Source organism: Geotrypetes seraphini, chromosome 1 (assembly GCF_902459505.1).
Source record: "Geotrypetes seraphini chromosome 1, aGeoSer1.1, whole genome shotgun sequence".
NCBI classification, from domain to species: domain Eukaryota; kingdom Metazoa; phylum Chordata; class Amphibia; order Gymnophiona; family Dermophiidae; genus Geotrypetes; species Geotrypetes seraphini.
In genome coordinates this window covers 529,806,025-529,829,718 of record NC_047084.1, presented here as the reverse complement: position 1 = coordinate 529,829,718, position 23,694 = coordinate 529,806,025, and the positions used below count along the sequence as shown (strand labels likewise).

Below are 23,694 nucleotides of genomic sequence, written 5' to 3'. Positions count from 1 at the left end.
TGGTTCTCAACATGTACATTGGATAAGGGGGGTCTTCGGTGATTGTAGTAGTGTTAGAAAATTCTGCTACCTTTAATAAGGTGGTTTATATCATTTTGCTACTGTGGTATGACTGTTAATAAACAGAAGTAGTGTCTTGGTTGGTCTCATTTCTTTCAGGTCATAAGTACAAAGTAGACATTAATGGTGTTCATTCTTCCTGGAAATCATTATTTTGTGTAGTACCACAGGGATCATCATCCTTGTCTATATTATTGTTTGTATACAGCCTTGGCTACATTACTGTGAAGTTATAATTGGAATTTCTGCATATAAGTAGATAGTATTCAGATACCAATTACTCTTGAAGATCTTGTAGATGTGCCATTGGTATTGAGCCAGGAATAGGGCATGGTGGGAGATTGCATGAGAAATAAACTGATTTTTGGATTTTAAAAAGACAACTGTTATGGATAAGAAAACCCAAGTCTTCTATAGGTGCTCACATGGTTCTTGTAAAAGATATTACAATATCCTTTTTCAGGTATTGTACATAGTTTGAGAATTCAGATGGATGAGCATTTATTAATGAAGGTAATCTTAATATGGTAGTGCAGTTGATTTTTTTATAAGCTGTGCCTTGTGCATAAGTTGTACCTTTTTATTTTACAGCATATTGATTTTCGTTCAGTTTTCCAGACTATGGTTCTTGGTATAGACTTCTGTTATGTCTACTCCAGATTCTGTACAATAGGTCTTTCATTTCAACCTGTGAACTGAGTCTTGCAGAAAGCCACACATTTTTTCACTTGCTCCTCCTATTTAGCAGAAGAACACAGAGTCCCCTGCTGTTTTCATTTCTGCAAGCGAACTGTGCAGAATTGCTTCTGATCTACTCTGCTTCTATTTCTTATTTTTTCACTTGTTTGTCTTTTTCTCTCTGGCTTTGGTACCTTGAGACCCCTTTGGAGGGGTTCTCTACTTGGGAAAGGAAATGCTGTCCGTGGAGTTTGACTGCAGCTTTACAGGGCAAGCTTCAGGTGGACCTGTGGAACCAGCCGGCGGTGTGCCACCTCAAGGTTCAGGGTCTGTTCCCTTGGGAGCAAACTTCCCTCTTGACTTTGTCAGTGGTTTGCGCACAGTCTGTATGTGCCCTGAGTAAGAGCCCTCAGGGTATCAGGGTTCAGGCTTCATTTTCTCACTCCCGGTTGTGTGGTGAAGTTCAGATGGGGTGAAAGTTTCAGTCGGGGTCCTTCCAACTGGCAGCCCAAAGATCCTGAAGATTGTGTATTTGGAGAAAAGGTGAGGTAGAAATTCCTTTCCCTTCACTGCAGCTGCAAGATAGAGCTGGAAGTAAGGCAGGGGGGGGTCTAAAAACATGGTTTTTAGCACTTTCTGGCAGTAGAATTCAGATCTCCCACCTTCAAACCCCCTATTTCAGCAAATTTTATTTTTCTAACTTGTCTCCACGGGCTATTTTTGGTGTGAATTTTCTGGTGGCAGCCATCTTGGATTTCATTAATCTTTTCTGCCTCCTAACCCCTCAATTTGGTAAAAAAAATTATCAGAGACGGACTCCTCAGCCTCTAATCTGATGATTGCATGTGTGGATTGCATGTGTGGACTTCCAGCAGAGGAGCATCCATGTACCACATGCCACAGCATGCAAGGGGGAGGAGGTTGGAGCTTTGGGATTCACCCCCTCCAGTTCCTCTAAGGCTGATAAGCTCCTATGGGTCCATAAAAAATCCCGCCTAGTGCCAGTTTTTGGCAACATTGTGAAATTCAAGTACGCCGAGTTCAGAGACTTCTTACATGGAGGTCATCAGGAGCCAACTTTGGTCTAGTTGTGTGGCTTTTCCCAAAACTTTATCCAGCTTCTGTGGAGAGCATTTCTCACTGACCCAGCTCACGCACTGCAGGCGGCAGGCACGCTACTTGTTTCCACACAGGAACACAGGTCCCTGTGGATCTAGGTGACCTTGGTGGGCATGCTGATACTTTGGATGTTTCCACCCTGGTTGACTCTGATTCCCTTTGTGGAACAGTGCAGCCCTGATCCAGGTTGTAAACCCTCTATACATTGCCTAAGTCCACCATTTTCGTAAGGACGCCATGAAAGAATTGAAGTTGAAAGGTCAGCCCTGCATATCTCAGTACACAGTCATGAGCCTTTCTAATGCTCTGATGTCCTTTTTTCCTGCGAATCTAGATTTCACTGCTCCTGTTGTAGAACTGTGGGATACGCCAGAGGTTCTTTTATATAGTCTGAGCTTTATCCTATCGCACTGGAGTTTCAGCAGCTATTCTAGCAGCCAAAGGTGGATTGGGCAGTGACTCAGGCTACCAAGCACACAGCCCCCTCTAGTGAAGGAGTGGTGGTACGTAATGTTTTCCAGGTTCTCATGGTGGACATGGTCTTGTAGAAGCTTTTTGTTGCTTCTTTGAGCATTAAGGCTGCAGCAGCTGCCTCATTTGCGGCACATGCCTCTCACACAAGATTGCGCCGTGAACCCTCAGCATAGGAGGATGCCTGCCCCCAGTTGGTACTGGAGGGCATGGACTATGTAGCAGACGCCTTGTATGACCTCATAAGGATTCAAAACGAGGTCTTGGCTTATGCAGTGTCAGCTCGCAGGACACTTTGGATCTGCCATTGGGCTGGAGATTTGGCCTCTAGGTGACTTTAAGCAGGTTCCCTTTCAAGGGACATATATTCTTTGGCAAGAAGCTGGATGACCTCATGTCTAAAGTGATGGACCGCCATCCTAAGTCTCTCCCAGATGGCAAGTGCCATCCTCCAGAGGGGAGGAGGGGACACAAGGGACAGTGATAATAATTTTCATCCCTCACACAGGTTCCTCCAGAATTCAGTGGGCTCCTCTGCCCAGAGATACTCCCAGGGATACAGACAGCTCTTCAACAATCCCAGATGTTAGTAGACTTCGGGTCCTCGCACTAGCCCCTCTTCTAAGCAGTCCCAATGATGCAAGGACTCCTTGCATTGGAGGCCGAATGTCATAGTTTCTACAGGAATGAGACATGAATGCTGGACATCGTATGAGTGGGACACAAGAGAGACTTATTTCATCCCTCCCCTCTCCGGTTTTATTTCTGAATTCTCCAGCAGGAAAGCCAGAAAAAGAGTTCATGGTCTGGGTGATACTACTATGTCTTTTGGGCATTTCTGCCATAGAGCCAGTTCCCAACTGAAAATTGGGCTCTAGTGGATACTCTTTACACTTCATTTTTATTTATTTAATTATTTATATTCCACATATCCTGCACTTCTATGCGGATTACAAATAATTTAGGTACTCAAAGCATTTTTCCCTACTTTTCCTGGTGGGCTCACACTTTATCTAATGTACCTGGGGCACTGTGGGATTAAGTGACTTACCCAGGGTCACAAGGAACAGTGCGGGATTTGAACCTACAACCCCAGGGTGCTGGGACTGTAGCTCCAACCACTGTACCATACACTCCCAAAGAAAGGCTTAGAGGACTTGAGACACATCTTTCCAAAGAAAGGCTCAGAGGACTTGAGACATTCTGGATCTCAAGGCAGTCAATGCCTTTCTGAGGGTCCCACACTTTCATTTGGAAACAGTGCATTTGGTGATTGCAGCAGTGACTCAGTGGGAATTTCTTGCATCTCTGGATCAGACAGAGGCTTATCTCATATCCCTATATTCCTGGGACACCAAATGTATCTCAGATTTTTTTGTGCTCCAGGTTGCAGTCCAGGTTGCAGTCCTCCCATTTTGGGCTGGCAATGGCACCCTGCACCTTCATTAAGGTGATGGTAGTGGTGGCTCATCTCCGCAGCATGGGAGTACAAGTTCATCCCTATCTGGACGACTGGCTGATCAGAACTCCATTCAAACTGGAGCGTGAGAAAGCAGTGGAGACGGTGGTCTTTCTTCTACAGCGCCTGTGCTGGATTGTCATTTTCAAGAAGATCCAACTTATGCCTTCTCAGATGCTGGACTATCTGGGAGTTCAGTTTGACATGATCCAAGGACATGGTTTTCTTTCAGAACCACGCAAACAGAAGCTCCAGAAACAGATCATGGATCTCCTAGTACTATCAAACCCCACTGCTTGCCATTTCTTTCAAGTATTGAGGTCCAGGGCACACATGTGGCCTCTGCAAGAGACCCTCCTTTCTCAGTGGTCCCCTCAGCGTTTTCCCCTTCAGATGCCACTCCCCTGGATGGAACCAGCACGGAGCAGTCTGCACTGGTGGATTCAGGGAGAAACTCTAGTATGGGGCATTCCTCTTCGAGTCACAGAATGGATTACTCTCATGACCGATGCCAGTCTTTCCAGCTGAGATCGTCATTGCAGGGACAGCTCCATCCAGGGCCAGTGGATTCCTCATCAAAAGGGTTGGTTGATCAACCGTCTGGAGCTTCAAGCCATACTCTTGACATTACAAGCCTTTTCTGTTTTAGAATGCACAGCTGTTCCAGTTCGCTCACGTCTTATCCAGATGTGACTTTATTTCTTAGGAGGGTGGTGCTTCATTTACGAACACCCCTACGATAGCCTTTCACTTCGTGGAATCTTAATATTGTGCTGAGATGGCTTCCGAAAGCCCCTTTTGAGCTGCTCAAGGGTGCATCCCTTTTGAACCTTACGGTCAAGACAGTTTTCCTTGTGGCAATTGTTTTAACATGGCATATTTCAGAGTTGCAGACTCTCTCTTGCAGGGAGCCTTTTCTCTGGTTCACAGAGGTGGGAGTTTCCCTCCACATAGTTCCCTCCTTTCTTCCAAAGGTGGTTTTGGATTTTCCTGTCAGCCACACAGTTTGTCTGCCTTCTTTTCGTTCCACGGGGTCGGAGCGAAAGAATCAGATTCTGTGAAAACTAGATGCGTGCACAGTCGTACTTCATTACTTAGAGAGGACCAATGATTTTTGTCTTTCTGACCATTTGTTTGTCCTGACTAGCCAGTCTAGTCGAGGTAGGCCAGCATCCAAGGCCTCTATTGCACGATGGATCCGCATGGCCATTTCATCGACTTGCATCACTGTGCCAAGCAGCTGCCGATTTCTCTTAAAGTTTATTTGACAACAGGTGCCACCGCTTCGTGGGCAGAGTCTCGAGCAATTAATCTGTTTGAAATTTGTAGAGCAGCCACTTGGTCATCTCTTCATACCTTTACATGGTTTTACAGAGTAGATGTGGTGGCTCAGTCTGATGCCGATTTTGGTGCCTCAGTATTGCGTGCAGGCTCTTCTGTCCAATCCTTGATATTGCCATTGCTTTGGCACATCACCAATCATACAGAATTCAGAGTAGACATAACAGAATGGTAATCATCTTTGTTAGTCCACGATGGATTCTGTACGACCCACCCTCTGTCTACTCTGACTCTTCTGTGTTGCCCACATAATTTCTGCCTTGGGTGTTTCCTTTCAGGCCTCGGTACCTTCCAGCCAGCAGACAGGCCCTGGGGAGAATTGTACTGTTTATGTGATTAGATATCTTTACCGAAGACATGTTCCCAGTTTGTGCTCGTTGCATGCTGTGGGTTGGTTCCATGTTGCTGCCATGTTCTTGCCTATTTTTCATGTTGCCTGTTTATTCATTGTTCTTATATATTGCAGACCGGAACAGAATGCTGTTGTGTAGCGGGGAAATTCCCTGTACCCCCTTTGTATTTATGTTTTTTTCCAGTACTATTCAGTTGTTTTTGGACGCAACTGCAGGAGGCTCTGTAATCCTCAGCCAAGTGGGAGGAGCAGAGAAAAAGTGTGTGGTTTTCTGCAAGTCGTGGACTAACAGAAGATTACCAAAGGTAAGAACCTAATTTTCTATTACAATTTATTGTACTTAAAGCTTCCTAATTTCAATCCTTTGAAGCAATCCGCTCTATTCTGTAACACCTCTGGAAATGTCCAGAAATCCTCTTCTGTAATCCACCTTGAACTTCAAGGTAATGGCGGAATAAAAATCACTAATGTAATGTAATTGTTTAAAAGGCTCAAAATATAGCCACCAGGCTTTTGGTTGACTGCAGTAAAAGTGAACAACATATCACTCTAATCCCGCAACCTATGCATTGGTATCCTGTGGCTCGGCATATAAGAGTTTAGTGTGTTGACTGATCTGTAAAACTCTTTGGGATATCTCAAATACTCTAGGCTAGAATATTTAGAGTATTTGATGTTCAAACCAGAATTTGCATTCACAGGCAGCAAACTTGTTAGAGGTGCCGCCTTTAAAGATTGTGAAGCTTGCTGTTCTCTTGGCAATTGTATTATTAGCAGCTGGTCCTAAGCTAAGGAATTTTTTACCAAATGAGGTTGTCAGAATGTGAATTAATTTATTTAAAAAAATGAGAAGTGTTTAGGTATTTTGATTAGCTTCTGTGTGAACAGAATTTATTTGTTTGGTTTTGTTAGTATTTTGTCATGTTTTGTCTTTTATTTATTATGGTGGGGGTGATATTTATAAACCACATTGAATAGTCTTGGTCGGTTTTGTGGTGTATAAGCTTGTTTTAGATAGACATGATTAGATAAAAGTATAAACGCCAGGTTACAGTATATGTTGCTTTGTTCTTTTCAGGAGATTTTTTCTCAAATAATTTAGCAGAATGATCAAAATAAGCCTCTCATGTTGTGAGAGGTTGGGCATATACAGTAGTTGTGTTGTATAACACATATGTTTAATAAAGATATCAAATTAATTATGTTCTCCTGTCAGTCTTTATCTCTTGGAATAAATAGCTCTGACTTCTCTGGTTGTCCTTGTATTGAATTCAAGAACCTTATGACCTAGTAATCTATCTTTGACACCAGTATACACTAAGATTTAAATTATCTCTATAGAAACCTTTTCTTATTTTGTCCCTTTTTTTCTTTCTTAGAGCTACCTGTTGGCTCTCCACTTTGTCACGCAGTTCTAAAGACTCTCCAACGCTGGGAGCAAGTTCTTCTCCATCGTCTTGAGATACATGATGGTCCACCTGAAAATTTCATTTCTATGCCAACTACAGAGGAAGCTATATCTGCTGGCCCTGCCATTCTCCGTCATAAGGCTTTACTTGAATCCACAAACATGCCTTTCAAGTAAGCTTGCATATGCTTTCCATATCGAGGTGTCTTAAAAAGGTTTGATAGTATGTGATAATCTTAAGGTGGCCAAACAGGTTGGAAAGATGACTGTGAAAGCTAGAAGGATGCTAGGATTCTAGGGTGCCTAGGGAGAGATATGGCCAGTAAGAAAAACGAGGTATTGATGCCCCAGTATAAAACTCTGGTGAGACCTCATTTAGAATATTGTGTACAATTCTGGAGACCGCTGTTTCAAAAAGATATAAACAAGATGGAGTTTGTCCAGAGGAAAGCTACTAAAATGTTCAGTGGTTTTCATCATAAGGTGTATGCGGACAGACTTAAAAATCTTAATATGTATACTTTGGAGGAAAGGCGGGTGAGGGGATATACAATAGAAATGTTTAAATACCTATATGGCATAAATGCGCATGAGGTGAGTCTCTTTCATTTGAATAGAAGCTCCGGAATGAGAGTGTATAGGATGAAGTTAAAAGGAGATAGGCTCAGGTATAATCTAAGAAAATACTTTTTTTTTTTACAGAAAAGGTGGTTGATGTATGGAATAGGTTCCTGGTAGAGGTGATGGAGACAAAAACTGTGCCTGAATTCAAGAAAGCATAAGACAGGCATGTGGGATCTCTTAGGTAGAGGAAGAGATAATGGATCCTGTGGAAGGGCAGACTGGATGAGCCATTTGGCCTTTATCTGCTATCATATTTCTATGTTTCTATGTCTGTTTAATTGAAAATAATTTCTGAAATTCAGATTGCATTAATGGATGTACAGTGCTGAGAAAAAGTTTATGAATTCTCCAGAATGGTCTGTATTTAGCAAATTTTGGACCTCATTCTATAATACCTTAGTTAGGCACTATAATTGAGGCCACCTAGCTACGCCTAGCTAAAATCTTCACCTTTCCTAAATTAAATCAGATAGCTTAAATTGATTGCCCCGTTGAAGTTAATCGAATAATTGATTTAAAAAAATTAAAATTAAGTTAGGCGTGGAATTCCACGTGGTGCCTTGCAACACCTAAATGGAGGCACCTAACGATGCTTATCTGAAAATTAGGTGTGATTAAGGGGTGGAGAATAGATGTGGTTGATTTTTGCAATTACTAGGTGTGCAAGTTAAGAACATAAGAAATGCCTTCTCCGGATCAGACCTAGGTCCATCTAGTCCGGCGATCCGCACACGCGGAGGCCCATTTAGGTACTCCTTTATGGAGACCCGGTTTTCCCGTAACCCTCAATATGATTAGCAAGAAGGTATGCATCCAACTTGCGTTTGAAACCCAGAACAATAGTCTCCATCACAACCTCTTCCAGGAGAGCATTCCAAGTGCCCACCACTCGTTGTACGAAACAGAACTTTCCGATGTTAGTCCTGAACCTGCTGCCGCTCAGTTTCAGGCTATGACCTCTTGTCCGTGTCACATCTGAAAATGTTAGTAATGAGGGTTCCTGTTCTATTTTGTCAAATCCTTTTAATATTTTAAAAGTCTCTATCATATCTCCTCGCAGTCTTCTCTTCTCGAGGGTGAACAGTCCCAGTTTCTTGAGGCGTTCTCTGTAGCTCAATTTCTCCATACCTTTGACTAGTTTCGTGGCTCGCCTCTGCACCCTCTCCAGCAGAGTTATATCCTTCGAATACTTATGACTTTAAAGCATATGTGGCTTGTGCAGATGAGGACAGAGCTTGTAGGGACGGAACAGAGAGATAACCTGCGGGGACAGGATGGGGATGAGACGGATCCCACGGAGACAAACTTGTCCCTGTGTCATTCTCTATGTGCCCTTATTAACCTCCTTTCCCCTGCTGATAAAAATAAAAGTATAAGCTAGTGAATCAAACATCTTCATGCTTTAAGTCATTCTCTGGAACTGCTGCACAGTAACTCAATCTGAAGGAGGCGGACTGAACGTATAAGGTGCTCTAAGAAGATTTTCTATTCATTCTTTTACAAAATGTTAAAGAAGAAGCTGGCCCGGGGCAGCCATTTTTCATTGCTCAGGCTGGCATGGGCTGGGGATGCCCTGGTAAGAGCAGGATTATGTATTAAGCTGTACAAGCTTATATGTAAATCCATTACAAGAGGCCTCACGCTTCACTACCACAGAAAACTATTAAATCTAAAATATATTTCCTACCAATAGCACAACCAGACAGCAAATTTTGATCAGGTCTAAAGGCAGAATGGTTTGACATAAAATGGCCTCTTCTCAACCCTCTTCTCTATCCCATACCCCCCATTCACAATGTACAATAACTGATCTGGTTGGGATCCCTCAAGCCCTACCACCAAAGACCTTCTCCAGGCCTCCAAAGATAGCAACAGCACTCCTGCGCTAGTAAATTGGCCTAATATACTGGCCCCTACCATTAGGATGCCTAAGCACACCTAGGCACTGCTAAACGGGATTCTATAAATGGCACTTAATGTTTTATGTTTGTTTTATTAAAATTTGTTATACTGCTCCATCTTATGACAGGTCCAAGCAGTTTACAAATATACAAAACGTAGAAAAGAACGCCATTTAAAACAGGACAAACCTACACTACTACAACTACTATTTATTATTTCTATAGCGCTGAAAGGCGTACGCAGTGCTGTACATTTTAACATACAATAAACAGTCCCTGCTCAGAAGAGCTTACAATCTAATTTAGACAGAACATTTCAGGGTTGGGGAGGTTATAGTGGGTATAGGTATCTGACAGCAATGAGGAGGAGTTGAAAGCAGTTTCAAAAAAGTGGGCCTTTAGCTTGGATTTGAGCACTGCCAGGGATGAAGCATGATGTATTGATTCAGGCAACCTGTTCCAGGCATACAGCGCTGCAAGGAAGAAGGATGGAGTCTGGAGTTGGCAGTGGAAGAAAAGGGTATAGATAAGAGGAGCTTGCCTGATAAGCGGAGATCACAGTGGGGAGCATAGGGGGAGATGAGTGAGGAGAGATATCGAGGGCTTCAGAGCGAATGCACTTGTATGTCTGCAAGAGGCGTTTAAACTGTATTCGGAAATGGACAGGGAGCCAATGAAGTGACTTGAGGAGAGGGGTAATGTGAGAATAGCGGCTCTCATGGAATATGAGGCACGCAGCAGCATTTTGAACGAATTGAAGAGGCGAGAGACAGGCATGTGAGAGGCCTAAGAGAAGTACGTTGCAGTAGTCTAAGCGTGAGATGATGAGAGCATGGACAATGGTTTTGGTCGTGTGTTCATAGAGAAAAGGACGGATTTTGGTAATGTTATAGAGGAGGAAACGACAGGATTTGGCGGTCTGTTGGATCTGAACAGAGAAGGAGAGAGAAGAGTCAAAGATCATCCCAAGGTTGCGAGTCGCCGAGACAGGGAGGAGGATAGTGTTATCCACAGAGATAGAGAACGGCAAGAGGGGAGAGGCGAGTTTGGGGGAAAGATAAGGAATTCAGTTTTAGCCATATTCAGTTTGAGATGGTGGTGAGATGTGGCAACTTTGGACAGGCCGGCTGAAATTCGGGCAGAGATATCCGGCACGGAGAGGTAGATCAGTTACATTCATTACATCCATATCATTTTGTACTAATGTTAAATTACAGGAAATCTGCTAAATTCTTGATTCCTCAATATATATGAATTGAATCAGTTGACACCGAATCTACACCAAATGCTTCATGAAACAAATGAGTTTTCAACAAAGTTTTAAAAGCCTTAATATTAGCTTATAGCCTTATATTTTGCTAAGCAGCAATGTTAATAAAATCAAGCCCTTTATGCTCAAAATATGATTAAATCCTAATCTGTACTCAGGAATGAGAGAGAGCCTAATTGATTAAATAAACCAACTGAGTAGGCAGAGGTTTTGTTCACATTGGGCTCCTACAACTTAGATTAAATGATATACTTTTTTGTTTACAGTCTATAGTAAGCCACTAATCCTCAATTTTATTTCAGGCTTTTTTCCTTCATTTAAATGAAATGGAACTACCTTGATAGGGAGAAAGGCAACATGTTGAACATGCTGCAAATTCAACCAAGCAGCCATTCAAAATAATAATCAGTCTACTGCAAACCTCACAGCATAATCAGCCTTCTCAGTAAAAACTGATTCTATAGCAAAGACATAGAATTTTGTACCATAGCTGTTGCTTCCCATTAATCATGAATCTGAGAAAGGGTGTCGCTCAAAAACTCTGAACTCCTCCCCTTTTGCAGTAGAGAACAGATAACTCTTCAATTTTTCCGTCTGCAAGTGAACTCAGAAAGTGAGTTCTGATCTGCTCTGCTTTTCTTGGTTTTCTTATTTTCAGATATTTTTGGTATTTGTTCTCGATTTTCCTGTGTGGCGTTGGTGCCCAGAGGTCCCCTTCCTCAGGCTTACTCTGCTTACAATTGATTCTCTTCCCGTCTTCTTGCTTTTAATATACCTAAAAAAGTTTTTGCTGTGTGCTTTTGCTTCCAGCGCAATCTTATTTTCAAGGTCTCTCTTTGCCTTCCTTATTAGAAACATAGAAACATAGAAATAGACGGCAGATAAGGGCCCACGGCCCATCTAGTCTGCCCACCTTAATGTCCCTCCCCTACCTTTGCCCTGTGAATAGATCCCATGTGCCGATCCCATTTGGCCTTAAAATCAGGCACGCTGCTGGCCTCAATCACCTGTATTGGAAGACTATTCCAGCGATCAACCACTCTTTCAGTGAAAAAGAATTTCCTGGTGTCATCTCGTAGTTTCCCGCCCCTGATTTTCAACGGATGCCCTCTTGTTGTCGTGGGACCCTTGAAAAAGAAGATATCTTCCTCCGCCTCGATGCGGCCCGTAAGATACTTGAACGTCTCGATCATGTCCCCCCTCTCTCTGCGCTCCTCGAGCGAGTATAGCTGTAATTTGTCAAGCCGTTTTTCGTATGGTAGATCCTTGAGTCCCGAGACCATCCGGGTGGCCATTCTTTGCACCGACTCCAGTCTCAGCACATCCTTGCGATAATGCGGTCTCCAGAATTGCACACAGTATTCCAGGTGGGGCCTCACCATGGATCTATACAATGGCATAATGACTTCCGCCTTACGACTGACGAAACCCCTTCGTATGCAGCCTATGATTTTCTTGCCTTGGACGAAGCCTGCTCCACTTGATTGGCAGACTTCATGTCCTCACTGACGATTACCCCCAAGTCTCGTTCTGCTACCGTTTTTGCTAGGATCTCGCCATTAAGAGTATAAGACTTGCATGGATTCTGGCTGCCCAGGTGCATAACTTTGCATTTTTTGGCATTGAAGTTGAGTTGCCATGTCCTAGACCATCGCTCCAGTAGGAGTAGGTCGTGCATCATGTTGTCGGGCACTGAATCTTCGTCTGTTGTGCATTTGCCCACTACATTACTCACCTTGCATTTGGCTTGACATGCCTTGTGCTGTTTACAATTATTTTCAGTCAGATCCTTCTACTTTCTGATGGATTTTCTTTTAGCTCTAATAGCTTCCTTCACTTCACTTATTAACCATGCCAGCTGCTGTTTGGTCTTCCTTCCTCCTTTTTCAAAACATGGAATATTCGTATCTAGTCCAGGCTTCCAGGATGGTATTTTTGAACATCCATGTCTGATGTGTATTTTTGACCTTTACAGCTGCACTTCAAAGTTTCTTTTTTACCATTCTCCTCATGTTATCATAATCACTTTTTAAAAAGTTAAGTGCTGTTGTACTGGATTTCCTCTGCAAACTTATTCCAGGGATAATATCAAATTTGATCATGTTTTGATCACTTTTATCAAGCGGCCCCAGCACCAATTCATGTGCTCCACTAAAAACTAGATCTAGAATTGCTTCACCTCTTGTTTGGTTCCTGAACTAGCTACTCCTTAAAGCAGTCCTTGATTTCATCAAGGAATTTTATTTCTCTAGCATGCCCTGATGTTATATTCACCCAGTCTATATCGAGGTAGTTGAAATCACCAATTATTGTGTTACTCAGTTTGTTAGCTTCCTTAATTTCTGATAACATTTCAGCATCTGTCTGTTCATCTATGTCAGGTGGACAGTAATACACTCTTATCACTATCCTTTTTCCCCCTTACACATGGAGTTTCTGCTCCTGTAGAATTTTCAGTCCATTTGATTCAAGGCCTTCCTTAACATATAATGCTACACCACTATCAATTCAATCTACCCTATCACTATGATATACTGTCCCATTGGTTATCTTCCTTCCACCAGGTCTCAGAGATGCCTATTATATCTATTTTTTCATTTAGTGCAATATATTCCAACTCTCCCATCTTGTTTCTTAATTTTCTGACATTTGCATACAGGAACAAGACACCATGATTCTTATAGCACCTCGGTTGGCATGTCAACCATAGTTCCTTCTCCAACTCAGCAAAAGGGAACCCATCACACTTCAGATCTTTCCAACCTTGTTGACACAGAATGAGGGCTCTCTTCTCCATCCCAGTCTAAGTTCATTAGCACTTACAGAATGATATCTCTCCCAACCAAGAAATTTATTTGCATTATCTGGTCAGTGTCAGCCTTAATTGAAGCTTCTAGGAAGCCTTCCATGCAGTGCTGCTATCTTTTAAAATGGACATAATTGGCTGAACACAAACAAACTAGCTCTGAATATTAACAAAACAAAATCCATCCTATTTAAATGGAAAAAAGACATTTCACTTAAAAAACCTTTCCTTATTAATAATATACCTATCAGCACGGAACCCACAGTTAAAATTCTTGGAGTGCTGTTTGATAATAACTTATCCTACCATGAACACATTTCTTCCATTGTTAAACACTGTTTCTATAAGCTTCGACAGATAAGATCAATCTCCAAATTTCTCTATCCTTCCTCTTTAAAGATATTAATCCATTCATTCATCATAGCTAAAATCGATTACTGTAATTCCCTTTTTCTAAATATCAGCCAAAAGGAAAAAAGAAGACTGCAAATCATTCAGAACACGGCCATAAAGTTAATCTACAATGCAAAAAAATTCGATCATGTCTCCCCATTATTAATTGATGCACATTGGTTGCCAGTTAACCATAGGATCCTCTACAAACTGATGTTCCTAATTTTTAAGTCTCTTACATTCAACGAACCACAATTCATTTTAAAATCACTTATCCCATACAAACCTCAAAGATCTTTGCGTTCATCTAGTCAAAATTTATTAACTGTGCCATCATTAAAAGTTATTGGAACAAGAAGAGCAGAGATGTTTACTGTTGCAGGGCCACAATGGTGGAATTCCCTTCCCCATTACATTAGAATTGAAAGCGATATCCTAGTATTTAAAAAGCTTTTAAAATCTTATTTTTTTAAGGACGCTTTTGACTTATAATTTAACTAATGGATGCCTAAATCAACTTTTACGTAAGAAAAGCTTTGAATAATTTTACCCTACCTCTCGTTCTCTCCTGGTTTTTTGTTTTTTTTCTTCTCCCCCATTGTAACTTTACCCTCTTTCCCTCTTTTTCATGTGAGTCTTTATTGATTTTATTGTAATTATGTCATAGTTTCTATATTATTATGTACATCGCCTAGAATTTCGAAATAGGCGATTCATCAAATGTGAAATAAAACTTGAAAACTTGAAACTTGACTCGTTTCACCATCTGGTGTAATGTTAACTCACTGGATCCGATTACCTGTCGTCTTCCATCAATCCTAGATTATGTTCTAAACCTTTCTAACTCTGGATTAAAAACCACCAGTCAGAGTTCATCTCAGTTGGATTAGTGCTTTTCATACTCCACTTGATAAAAAGCCATTGTCTGTACATCCTTTGGTTGCTAGATTCATGAAAGGCCTTCTCCATACCAGACCTCTAATCAAGCCTCCTCCTGTTACTTGGGGCCTTAATGTTAGATGAAGGCCACTCTGATGAAGTCTCCTCTTGAATCACTCTCATCTTCACCCTTAAACATCTTACTTGGAAAGTAACCTTCTTTAATGCTTTCACAGCTGCACGTTGAGTCAGTGAACTTCAAGCTCTTGTGTGAGATCCACCTTATACAACATTCTACCATGATAGAGTAGTTCTTTGCATTCATCCCAAGTTAAGAACATAAAAACATAAGTAATTCCTCTGCTGGGTCAGACCAGAGGTTCATCATGCCCAGCAGTCTGCTCATGCGGCGGCCCATCAGGTCCAGGACCTGTATAGTAATCCTCTATCTATACCCTTCTAGCCCCTTTTCCTTCAGGAAATCATCCAATCCCTTCTTGAACCCCAAAACCGTACTCTGTCCTATCACGCACTCTGGAAGCGCATTCCAGGTGTCCACCACCCTCTGGGTGAAGAAGAACTTCCTAGCAATGGTTCTGAATCTGTCCCCTTCTGAATGACCTCTCTTTCTTGTAGTTTTTGAAAGTTTGACAAATCTGTCCCTCTCCACTTTCTCTATGCCCTTCATGATCTTGTAAGTTTCTATCATATCCCCTCTAAGTCTCTGCTTCTCCAGTGAAAAGAGCCCCAGTTTCTCCAATCTTTCAGCATATGATAGGTTTTCCATATCTTTTATCATGCGTGTCACTCTCTTCTGAACCCCCTCGAGTATCGCCATATCCTTCTTTAGGTACAGCGACCAATATTGGACGCAGTATTCCAGATGCAGGCGCACCATCGCCTGATACAAAGACAGGATAACTTCTTTCGTTCTGGTTGTAATAGCCTTCTTGATTATACCTAGTATTCTACACTTCCCCCTCCCCATTCGCGGTTTCGGCAATCGCGATTTCACATATTCGCAATTTTTTGGGGAGGGGAAAAAAAAGAAAAAAAACCCACAATTTAGCCTTCCCCCCGGCGTCCCGGCTTTACCTGGTGGTCTAGCGGGCTTTCGGGGCAGGAGCGATCTTCCTACACTCCTGCCCCGTGTAGATCGCCAATAGGAAATGGCTGTGGGAAGTTCCCGTCGTAGTCTCGAGAGACTACGGGAATTCACAGCAGCTATTTCCTATTGGCGATCTGCACGGGGCAGGAGTGTAGGAAGATCACTCCTGCCCCGAAAGCCCGCTAGACCACCAGGTTAGGCCGGGATGCCGGGGGGAAGGCAGGAGTGGGTCAGAGCCGGACCAGAAGATATTCGCGGTATTTCACCATTTGCGGTCCGGCTCTGCCCCTATCCCCCGTGAATCCGGAGGGAGAAGTGTATTCGCTTTCTTAGCGGCCGCTGCGCACTGTGCCAACGGCTTCATTGTCTTGTCCACTATTACCCCCAAGTCCCTTTCTTGGGTACTCTCATTCAATAACAGCCCTCCCATCGTGTAGCTGTACCTCGGGTTTCTGTTTCCTACGTGCAAGACTTTACATTTCTCTACATTAAACTTCATCTGCCATCTCGTCGCCCACTCCCCTAGTTTGTTCAGGTCCCTTTGTAAATCTTCACAGTTTTCTATAGTCCTAGCCCTGTTAAATAGTTTGGTATCGTCTGCAAATTTTATTACTTCGTCCCTGTTTTAGATCATTTATAAATACATTGAATAGCAGCGGTCCAAGCACCGACCCCTGCGGAACACCACTCATGACCCTCCTCCAGTTTGAGTAGTGGCCCTTCATTCCTACCCTCTTCTTCCTACCTGCCAACCAATTCTTGATCCATCTGTGTACGTCTCCTTCTACCCCATGGTTCTTCAGTTTCCGAAGTAGGTGTTCATGGGGTACCATGTCAAAGGCTTTTTGGAAGTCTAAGTATACGATGTCTATGGGGTCCCCTTTGTCCATCCATTTTTTAATTCCTTTGAAGAAGTGCAATAAGTTTGTCAGGCACAATCTTCCCTTGCAGAAGCCATGTTGGCTTGTTATCATAAGTTTATTCCTTTCTAGGTGCTCCTCGATGCTATCTTTTATCAGTGCTTCCGCCATTTTCCCCGGAACCGAGGTCAGACTTACAAGTCTGTGGTTCCCCGGGTCACCTCTCGATCCATTTTTAAAGATGGGAGTTACATTGGCTATCTTCCAATCCTCCGGGATCACGCCTGTTTTCAGGGATAAATTACAGACTTGCTGTAGTAGTTCCGCTATTTCCTCCTTTATTTCTTTCAGTAACCTAGAGTAGATTCCGTCTGGGCCCGGTGATTTGTCAGTTTTTAATTTTTCTATCTGCCTGTGTACGTCTTTGTTCCGCCACTTATTTCTGTCAAATGGGATGATCAGTGACACTCAGAAAAGCACACAGACAATATAAAGCATAAACAATAACACTTTATTATACTTATATATATATAGATGAATATAAGAATAAAATAGCATCACCCTATCTCAGGCAAACACTCTTCCTTCACAATTGGGAATCCCTGCAACTGATAGGCGAGTAGACACGGGAGACTGCCCCTTTAGACATCTTTTAACTTTTCTGTTCCTGGAGACGTCTTGGATTCTAATGTTAGGAGCAGAATCACGTCCTTATAAAAGGGTGAATGCTCTTGAGTTCAAAAGCATAAACAGCTGGTCCTGCTATTACGATTAGTAAAACAGCTAGTCCTGGTCTTTTGTTCCTTGTTTTGACAACACCCTGGTCAGGATATCAGAAGGAGGTGTTGCAGAAACGGCTTCCCATCTGGTTCCCTTTGATGTTGTTTTGGGCAACACTCAGGTCAAGGAGGTCAGAATGTTTCAGTTACCCCCCTGGCCAGTCCTTTTGATGTTATCAAGGAGGTGTTACAGAGACCGGTTTCCCATCTGGTTCCCTTTGATGTTGTTTTGGCAACTCCCAGGTCAAAAAGGTCAGATAAGCAGACTTGAGGAGACATATTACGTAGTTTCAATTACCCCCCTGGTCATAGGCATAACAGTCTTCGATGCTTACTTCTATGGATGTTAATTTTTCTGCTTGGTCTCCTTTGAAGTTTTGTTCAGGTTCCGATATATTAGATATGTCCTCTTTTGTAAATACTGACAAAAAGAACGTTTAGTCTTTCTGCCACTTCTTTCTCCTCCTTCACCACTCCCTTCCTATCTCCATCATCCAGCGGTCCCACCTCCTCCCTAGCCGGCTGCTTCCCTTTAACATATCTGAAGAACGGTTTGAAATTTCATGCTTCCCTGGCTAGCCTCTCTTCATATTCTCTTTTTGCTTTTCTAACCACGAGGTGACATTCTTTTTGATACTTCCTGTGTTCTTTCCAGTTCTCCTCAGTTTTGCCCTTTTTCCATTTCTTGAAAGAATTCTTCTTATCATCTATCGCTTTCTTCACTTCTTTAGTTATCCACGCTGGGTCGTTTGTTCGGCTCTTTTTGCACCCTTTTCTGAATCTAGGGATAAACAGATTTTGCTCCTCGCTCACTGTTTCCTTGAATAAAGACCAGGCTTGCTCTAAAGTCTGCCATTTCTTTGAGCTGTTTCTAAGTTTCTTCCTTACCATTACCCTCATCACTTCGTAGTTTCCTTTCTTGAAGTTAAAAGTTGTCGCTGTGGTTCTCTTTCCCTTCAGTATTCCTACTTCAGCTTTGAACTTGATCATCAACTTTGAACTTGATCATATTGTGATCTCTGTTTCCCCACGGTCCCACTACTTCCACTTCCTTTGCAGGTCCTCTTAGCCCATTTAGGATTAGATTCAGAGTGGCATCCCTCTCGTCGGTTCTCTGACAAGCTGATCCATGAAGCAGTCCTGTATAGCCTCCAGGAATCTGGTCTCCCTAGCGTATTTTGAGTTTCCAAGACTCCAATCTATCCTGGGATAGTTAAAGTCTTCCATAATAATCGTGTTACTGCTTTTGCATTCTCATTTCATCTCGGATTCCATTTCTTCATCGGTAGCTTTGGTTCCTCCCAAAGTTTCATCTAAATCAGTCCATGGTTCTCCCAGTCTTCTTTTCAAGATCACATTCTCACCCCAGATGAAGCAGCACTTCATACATTGGAATTCAAACATGCTCTTGCTTATTAATTAGATCACATCAAACCTCACAGAGCTTCTATTCAACCGTTTGTCTTTTGATCCAAATAGACTTGGAACTTCTTGTCATCAATAGAACTATTTCCACATGGCTGGTGGATTGTATTTTCTTTTGCTATGCTCAGGCTGGGCTGGGGCTTGCAAGCTGTGTCATGGCACACAGAGTTCAAGCAGTGATGACTTCTTAGCTCATCTATGTTCTACTCCACTTATATGCCAATGTCAGCATAGCTATCGCTACCATTCAGCATTCTTAGTTGGCATTACTTATGTCAGCGAAAGCCTATAGGAAATTATATCAATCTGACTCTGGCATGTGAATGCAGTCTCTCTCTCTCTCTCTCTCTCTCTCTCTCTCTCTCTCTCTCTCTCTCTCTCTCTCTCTCTCTCTTTCTCTTTCTCTTTCTCTTTCTCTTTCTCTTTCTCTTTCTCTTTCTCTTTCTCTTTCTCTCTCTCTCTCTCTCTCTCTCTCTCTCTCTCTCTTTCTCTCTCTCTCTCTTTCTCTCTTTCTCTCTTTCTCTCTCTCTCTCTTTCTCTCTTTCTCTCTTTCTCTCTTTCTCTCTTTCTCTCTTTCTCTCTCTCTCTCTTTCTCTCCTCTTTCTCTCTCTCTCTCTCTCTTTCTCTCTTTCTCTCTCTCTTTCTCTCTTTCTCTCTTTCTCTCTTTCTCTCTTTCTCTCTTTCTCTCTTTCTCTCTTTCTCTCTCTCTTTCTCTCTTTCTCTCTTTCTCTCTCTCTTTCTCTCTTTCTCTCTTTCTCTCTCTCTTTCTCTCTTTCTCTCTTTCTCTCTCTCTCTCTCTCTTCCTCTCTCTTCCTAGAACTTCTGACTCTCTGTCTCTCTCTCTTCCTCTCTCTTCCTAGAACTTCTGACTCTCTGTCTCTTTGTTTCTGGACTCTGTAAGGCAGGGAAACTGCTTTGCTCTCTACTTAATTGTAATGCTTCATTGTAATGCTTAAGACTATTTCTATAATATATTCTTTATGCAACCATGATTCTACTTCCTGGTGAAACTTCAGTGAGGGAACTGAACCTGGGACCAGGCGTTTGTCAGTACGCCTCACACTTAACCCCTACCACCTAATATTGGGGGGGCAAACTGACAGCCAACTTCCCTCCAACCCATTTGGTTTTGCCAGGCTCATGGTATTTGTCAATAACCCTCTTCTCAGAGACATGATCCTGGCAACTAGGGAGTCCCACGTGATAATATGCTCCCTGCTTGTCCTCAGATAAAGCACAGTTGCTTACCTGTAGCAGGTGTTAACCGAGGGCAGCTGGCAGATATTCTCACAACTCTCCCACATCCCACTAGTTGGCTTCTTTGCTTTCGTAGTGAACTGAAGTTCCCATGATCCGACTGGATAGAAAGGTGTCAACACATGCGAGGTACAGGCAGTCTTGAATTTTTAAAGTGACAGTACACGTTTTCACTGTTCATGCTGGGCTCTGTAGATGATGTCACTCAATATGAAAATATCTACCTGCTGCCCTCGGATAACATCTGCTAAGGGTAACTGTGCTATATGCAGGATACCAAGAATTCTAGGCATTTCTTACTAGATTATTTGTTGAAACTTAAAATGTGTCAATTCCATAATTAAGATTTTGTTTATGAAGTTAAACCCTTTCTTCTAGCACATATGCTATAAAATGGGTTGGGTTTTTTTTGAGTACCCTGGCTACCTGTATTCTTTCAGATGTATGATAAGTAGATTAGATATTGAAAGGCTCAGACTGTGAAAAGAACTCAATAAGAAAAGGATCCATGGTGAGTTATGATATTACTGTTTTATTACTGTAGACCTAAAAAGAGGATTGAAATGGAAAATGATTTTTTTCATCAGCCTGTATTTTCTAATTTTCTGAGTCAAATCAAGAAAATTGAACAAGTCATATGACACAGTTTTGTTTGGGATGTCTATGAGGGCCAAAAGTCAAATCTCCTCGAATAATAATAAGCTGTTAATGATTTTAACAGGAGTTGCCATCCAACAAATAACATACAATTGGAAAGACTACAGGGGGTTGAATTACTGTTTCTGGTGGAGTTCGGTGTGTCATGTGTATGAAATGGAAAAAACATTGGCGATTAAGAGAGGATATTATAAGAAATTTAAAGATGTGTGGGGACCATTAATTGATTACTATAATAAATAAATGAATTTATCCCCATTTAGTATGTATAGGATGGGAGGGTGGATGGGTGGGTTTTATGACATTAGGATGAGTAGTTACAAAAATATTTGGAAAGGGAGGGAGGGGAGGTAATTTATGGTATAAGATGATTGTAAAGTTTCAAGTGAAGAATGTATAGTATGACTTGATTTATTGTACACTTGTTTGTATAATGTAAAAAGGAATAAAGATATAAAAAAAAAAAAAGAAAAAAAAGGAATACTCTCGAAAAAAAAAAAAAGAAAGTTGAACAAAATACTCAACTTGTAGGATGAGAGAATTAATAAGGAGACATACCCTTGCACTACAGTTGTATTTATCTAGGTACCATATTATAGACTCTCGCTTGCACCTGTTCTCAAATATTTTATTTAATTTAATATGAACATTTTTTCTTCCAAATTCTTTATTCATTTTTTTCATCTTACATCAAGAACACAATATTACATCATTTAAACCTTGAAAACATCACTTGTATTTCTTTTAACATTATCTTAAAAACATATATTTATACCCACCCTTCCCACAAATATTTTAATTTAAAAAATAATATAAATATTATCAATTGATCGAACCTCAATATAACTTTATACCCTCCCCCCTATGAATAAGTGTACTTTCAATGGATAATGGTGTCTAATCATTGCAATAAATTGTCAATGGCCCCCAAATCTTTTTAAAATTATTATAATTCCCTCTTTGTATGGCAATTACTCTTTCTATTTTGTAAATGTGGCATAACGAATTCCACCAGAAGGTATAGTTTAGTCCAGTGTTTTTCAACCTTTTTACACCCGTGGACCGGCACACTACTAGGACTAAAATTTGAAAACCCCATTTCTGCCCCATCTCCGTGAGCTCGGTCACCTCAGTAACTATAGAAAAATAGACAAATATAGTACAAAATATAGACAGCAGATATAAAATCTCAAAACTGACACGTTTTGATCACTAAATTGAAAATAAAATCATTTTTCCTACCTTTGCTGTCTGGTGATTTCATGAGTCTCTGGTTGCGTTTCCTTCTGTCTGTGTATCCTTTCATTTCTTCCTTTCTGCACTCAGGCCCAACAGTTGTCCCTTTCTATTACTTCCCTCTTTCCTTCCCATGTCTTTAGTGCCCCCAGTGCCTCATTCCCATGTCTTTAGTGCCCCCAGTGCCTCGTTCCCATGTCTTTAGTGCCCCCAGTGCCTCCTTCCCATGTCTTTAGTGCCCCCAGTGCCTCCTTCCCATGTCTTTAGTGCCCCCAGTGCCTCCTTCCCATGCCTTTAGTGCCCCCAGTGCCTCCTTCCCATGTCTTTAGTGCCCCCAGTGCCTCCTTCCCATGCCTTTAGTGCCCCCAGTGCCTCCTTCCCATGTCTTTAGTGCCCCCAGTGCCTCCTTCCCATGCCTTTAGTGCCCCCAGTGCCTCCTTCCCATGTCCTTAGTGCCCCCGTGCCTCCTTCCCATGCCTTTAGTGCCCCCAGTGCCTCCTTCCCGTCCTTAGTGCTCCCGTACCTCCTTCCCATGTCTTTAGTGCCCCTTTCTATGTCTTTAGTGCCCCCAGTGCCTCCTTCCCATGTCTTTAGTGCCCCAAGTGCCTCCTTCCCATGTCCTTAGTGACCCTTCTTGTCTTTAGTGCCCCTCAGTGCCTCCTTCCCATGTCTTTAGTACCCCCAGTGCCTCCTTCCCATGTCCTTAGTGACCCTTCCTGTCTTTAGTGCCCCCAGTGCCTCCTTCCCATGTCCTTAGTGACCCTTCCTGTCTTTAGTGCCCCCAGTGCCTCCTTCCCATGTCTTTAGTGCCCCCAGTGCCTCCTTCCCATGTCCTTAGTGACCCTTCCTGTCTTTAGTGCCCCCGGTGCCTCCTTTCTATGTCCCTCTCACTGCCTTCCACACTTTGTCCCACCCCCCACCCCCGAAGCCAGCCTGTCTACCTCTCTCCCTGGCCAAAGCCAGCCTGCTTGCCTGACTACCTCCTTCCCTCCTTGCCGTCAAAAAAAAAAAGCCTCCCTTTTTCCTTTCCCCTGCTCTTACCGCCCTGCTGCTGCTGCTAAACCCGGCAGGAAATCTTCTTTCCGACATCAATTCTGACGTCAGAGAGGACGTTCTGGGCCTGCCAGGCAGCGATTGGCTGGCCCAGAACATCCTCTCTGACGTCAGAAAGAAGATTTCCTGTCGGGTTTAGCAGCAGCAACAGCAGCAATCTTGCCGGCCCTCCGCGGACCGGCAGAAATTTCCTGCCGACTGGCACCGGTCCGCGGACCGGCGGTTGAAGAACAGTGGTTTAGTCTATTGTAATTTTTCCAATTACTGGTAATATGTTGTATGGCGACTCCTGTCATGATCAATAAAAGTTTATTATTGCTTGATGAAATTTGACTTTTTGTTCTCATTGACATACCGAACATTATTGTATCATATGATAATGCTACATGGTTTTCCAATAAACAATTAATTTGAGACCAGATTGATTTCCAAAATGCCATGATACAAGGACAATAGAATATTAAATGATCTAAAGTCCCTGCTTCCAGATTACAATGCCAGCATCTATTAGACTTAGAGCTATCCAACTTTTATAATCTAACTGGGGTCCAAAATGCT

At 42.3% G+C, this 23,694-nt stretch overlaps 1 protein-coding gene across 2 annotated transcripts in view; it reads left to right on the top strand.

Moving 5' to 3' along the window:
* DMXL1 (Dmx like 1) overlaps nucleotides 1–23,694 on the top strand; it is a 367,266-nt gene that overhangs the window by 297,474 nt on the left and 46,098 nt on the right. For both annotated transcript variants that reach the window (XM_033929039.1, XM_033929038.1), the window contains one exon: nucleotides 6,860–7,061. In XM_033929039.1, the coding sequence (XP_033784930.1) occupies nucleotides 6,860–7,061 (202 nt within the window). The remainder of the gene's footprint in view (nucleotides 1–6,859; nucleotides 7,062–23,694) is intronic.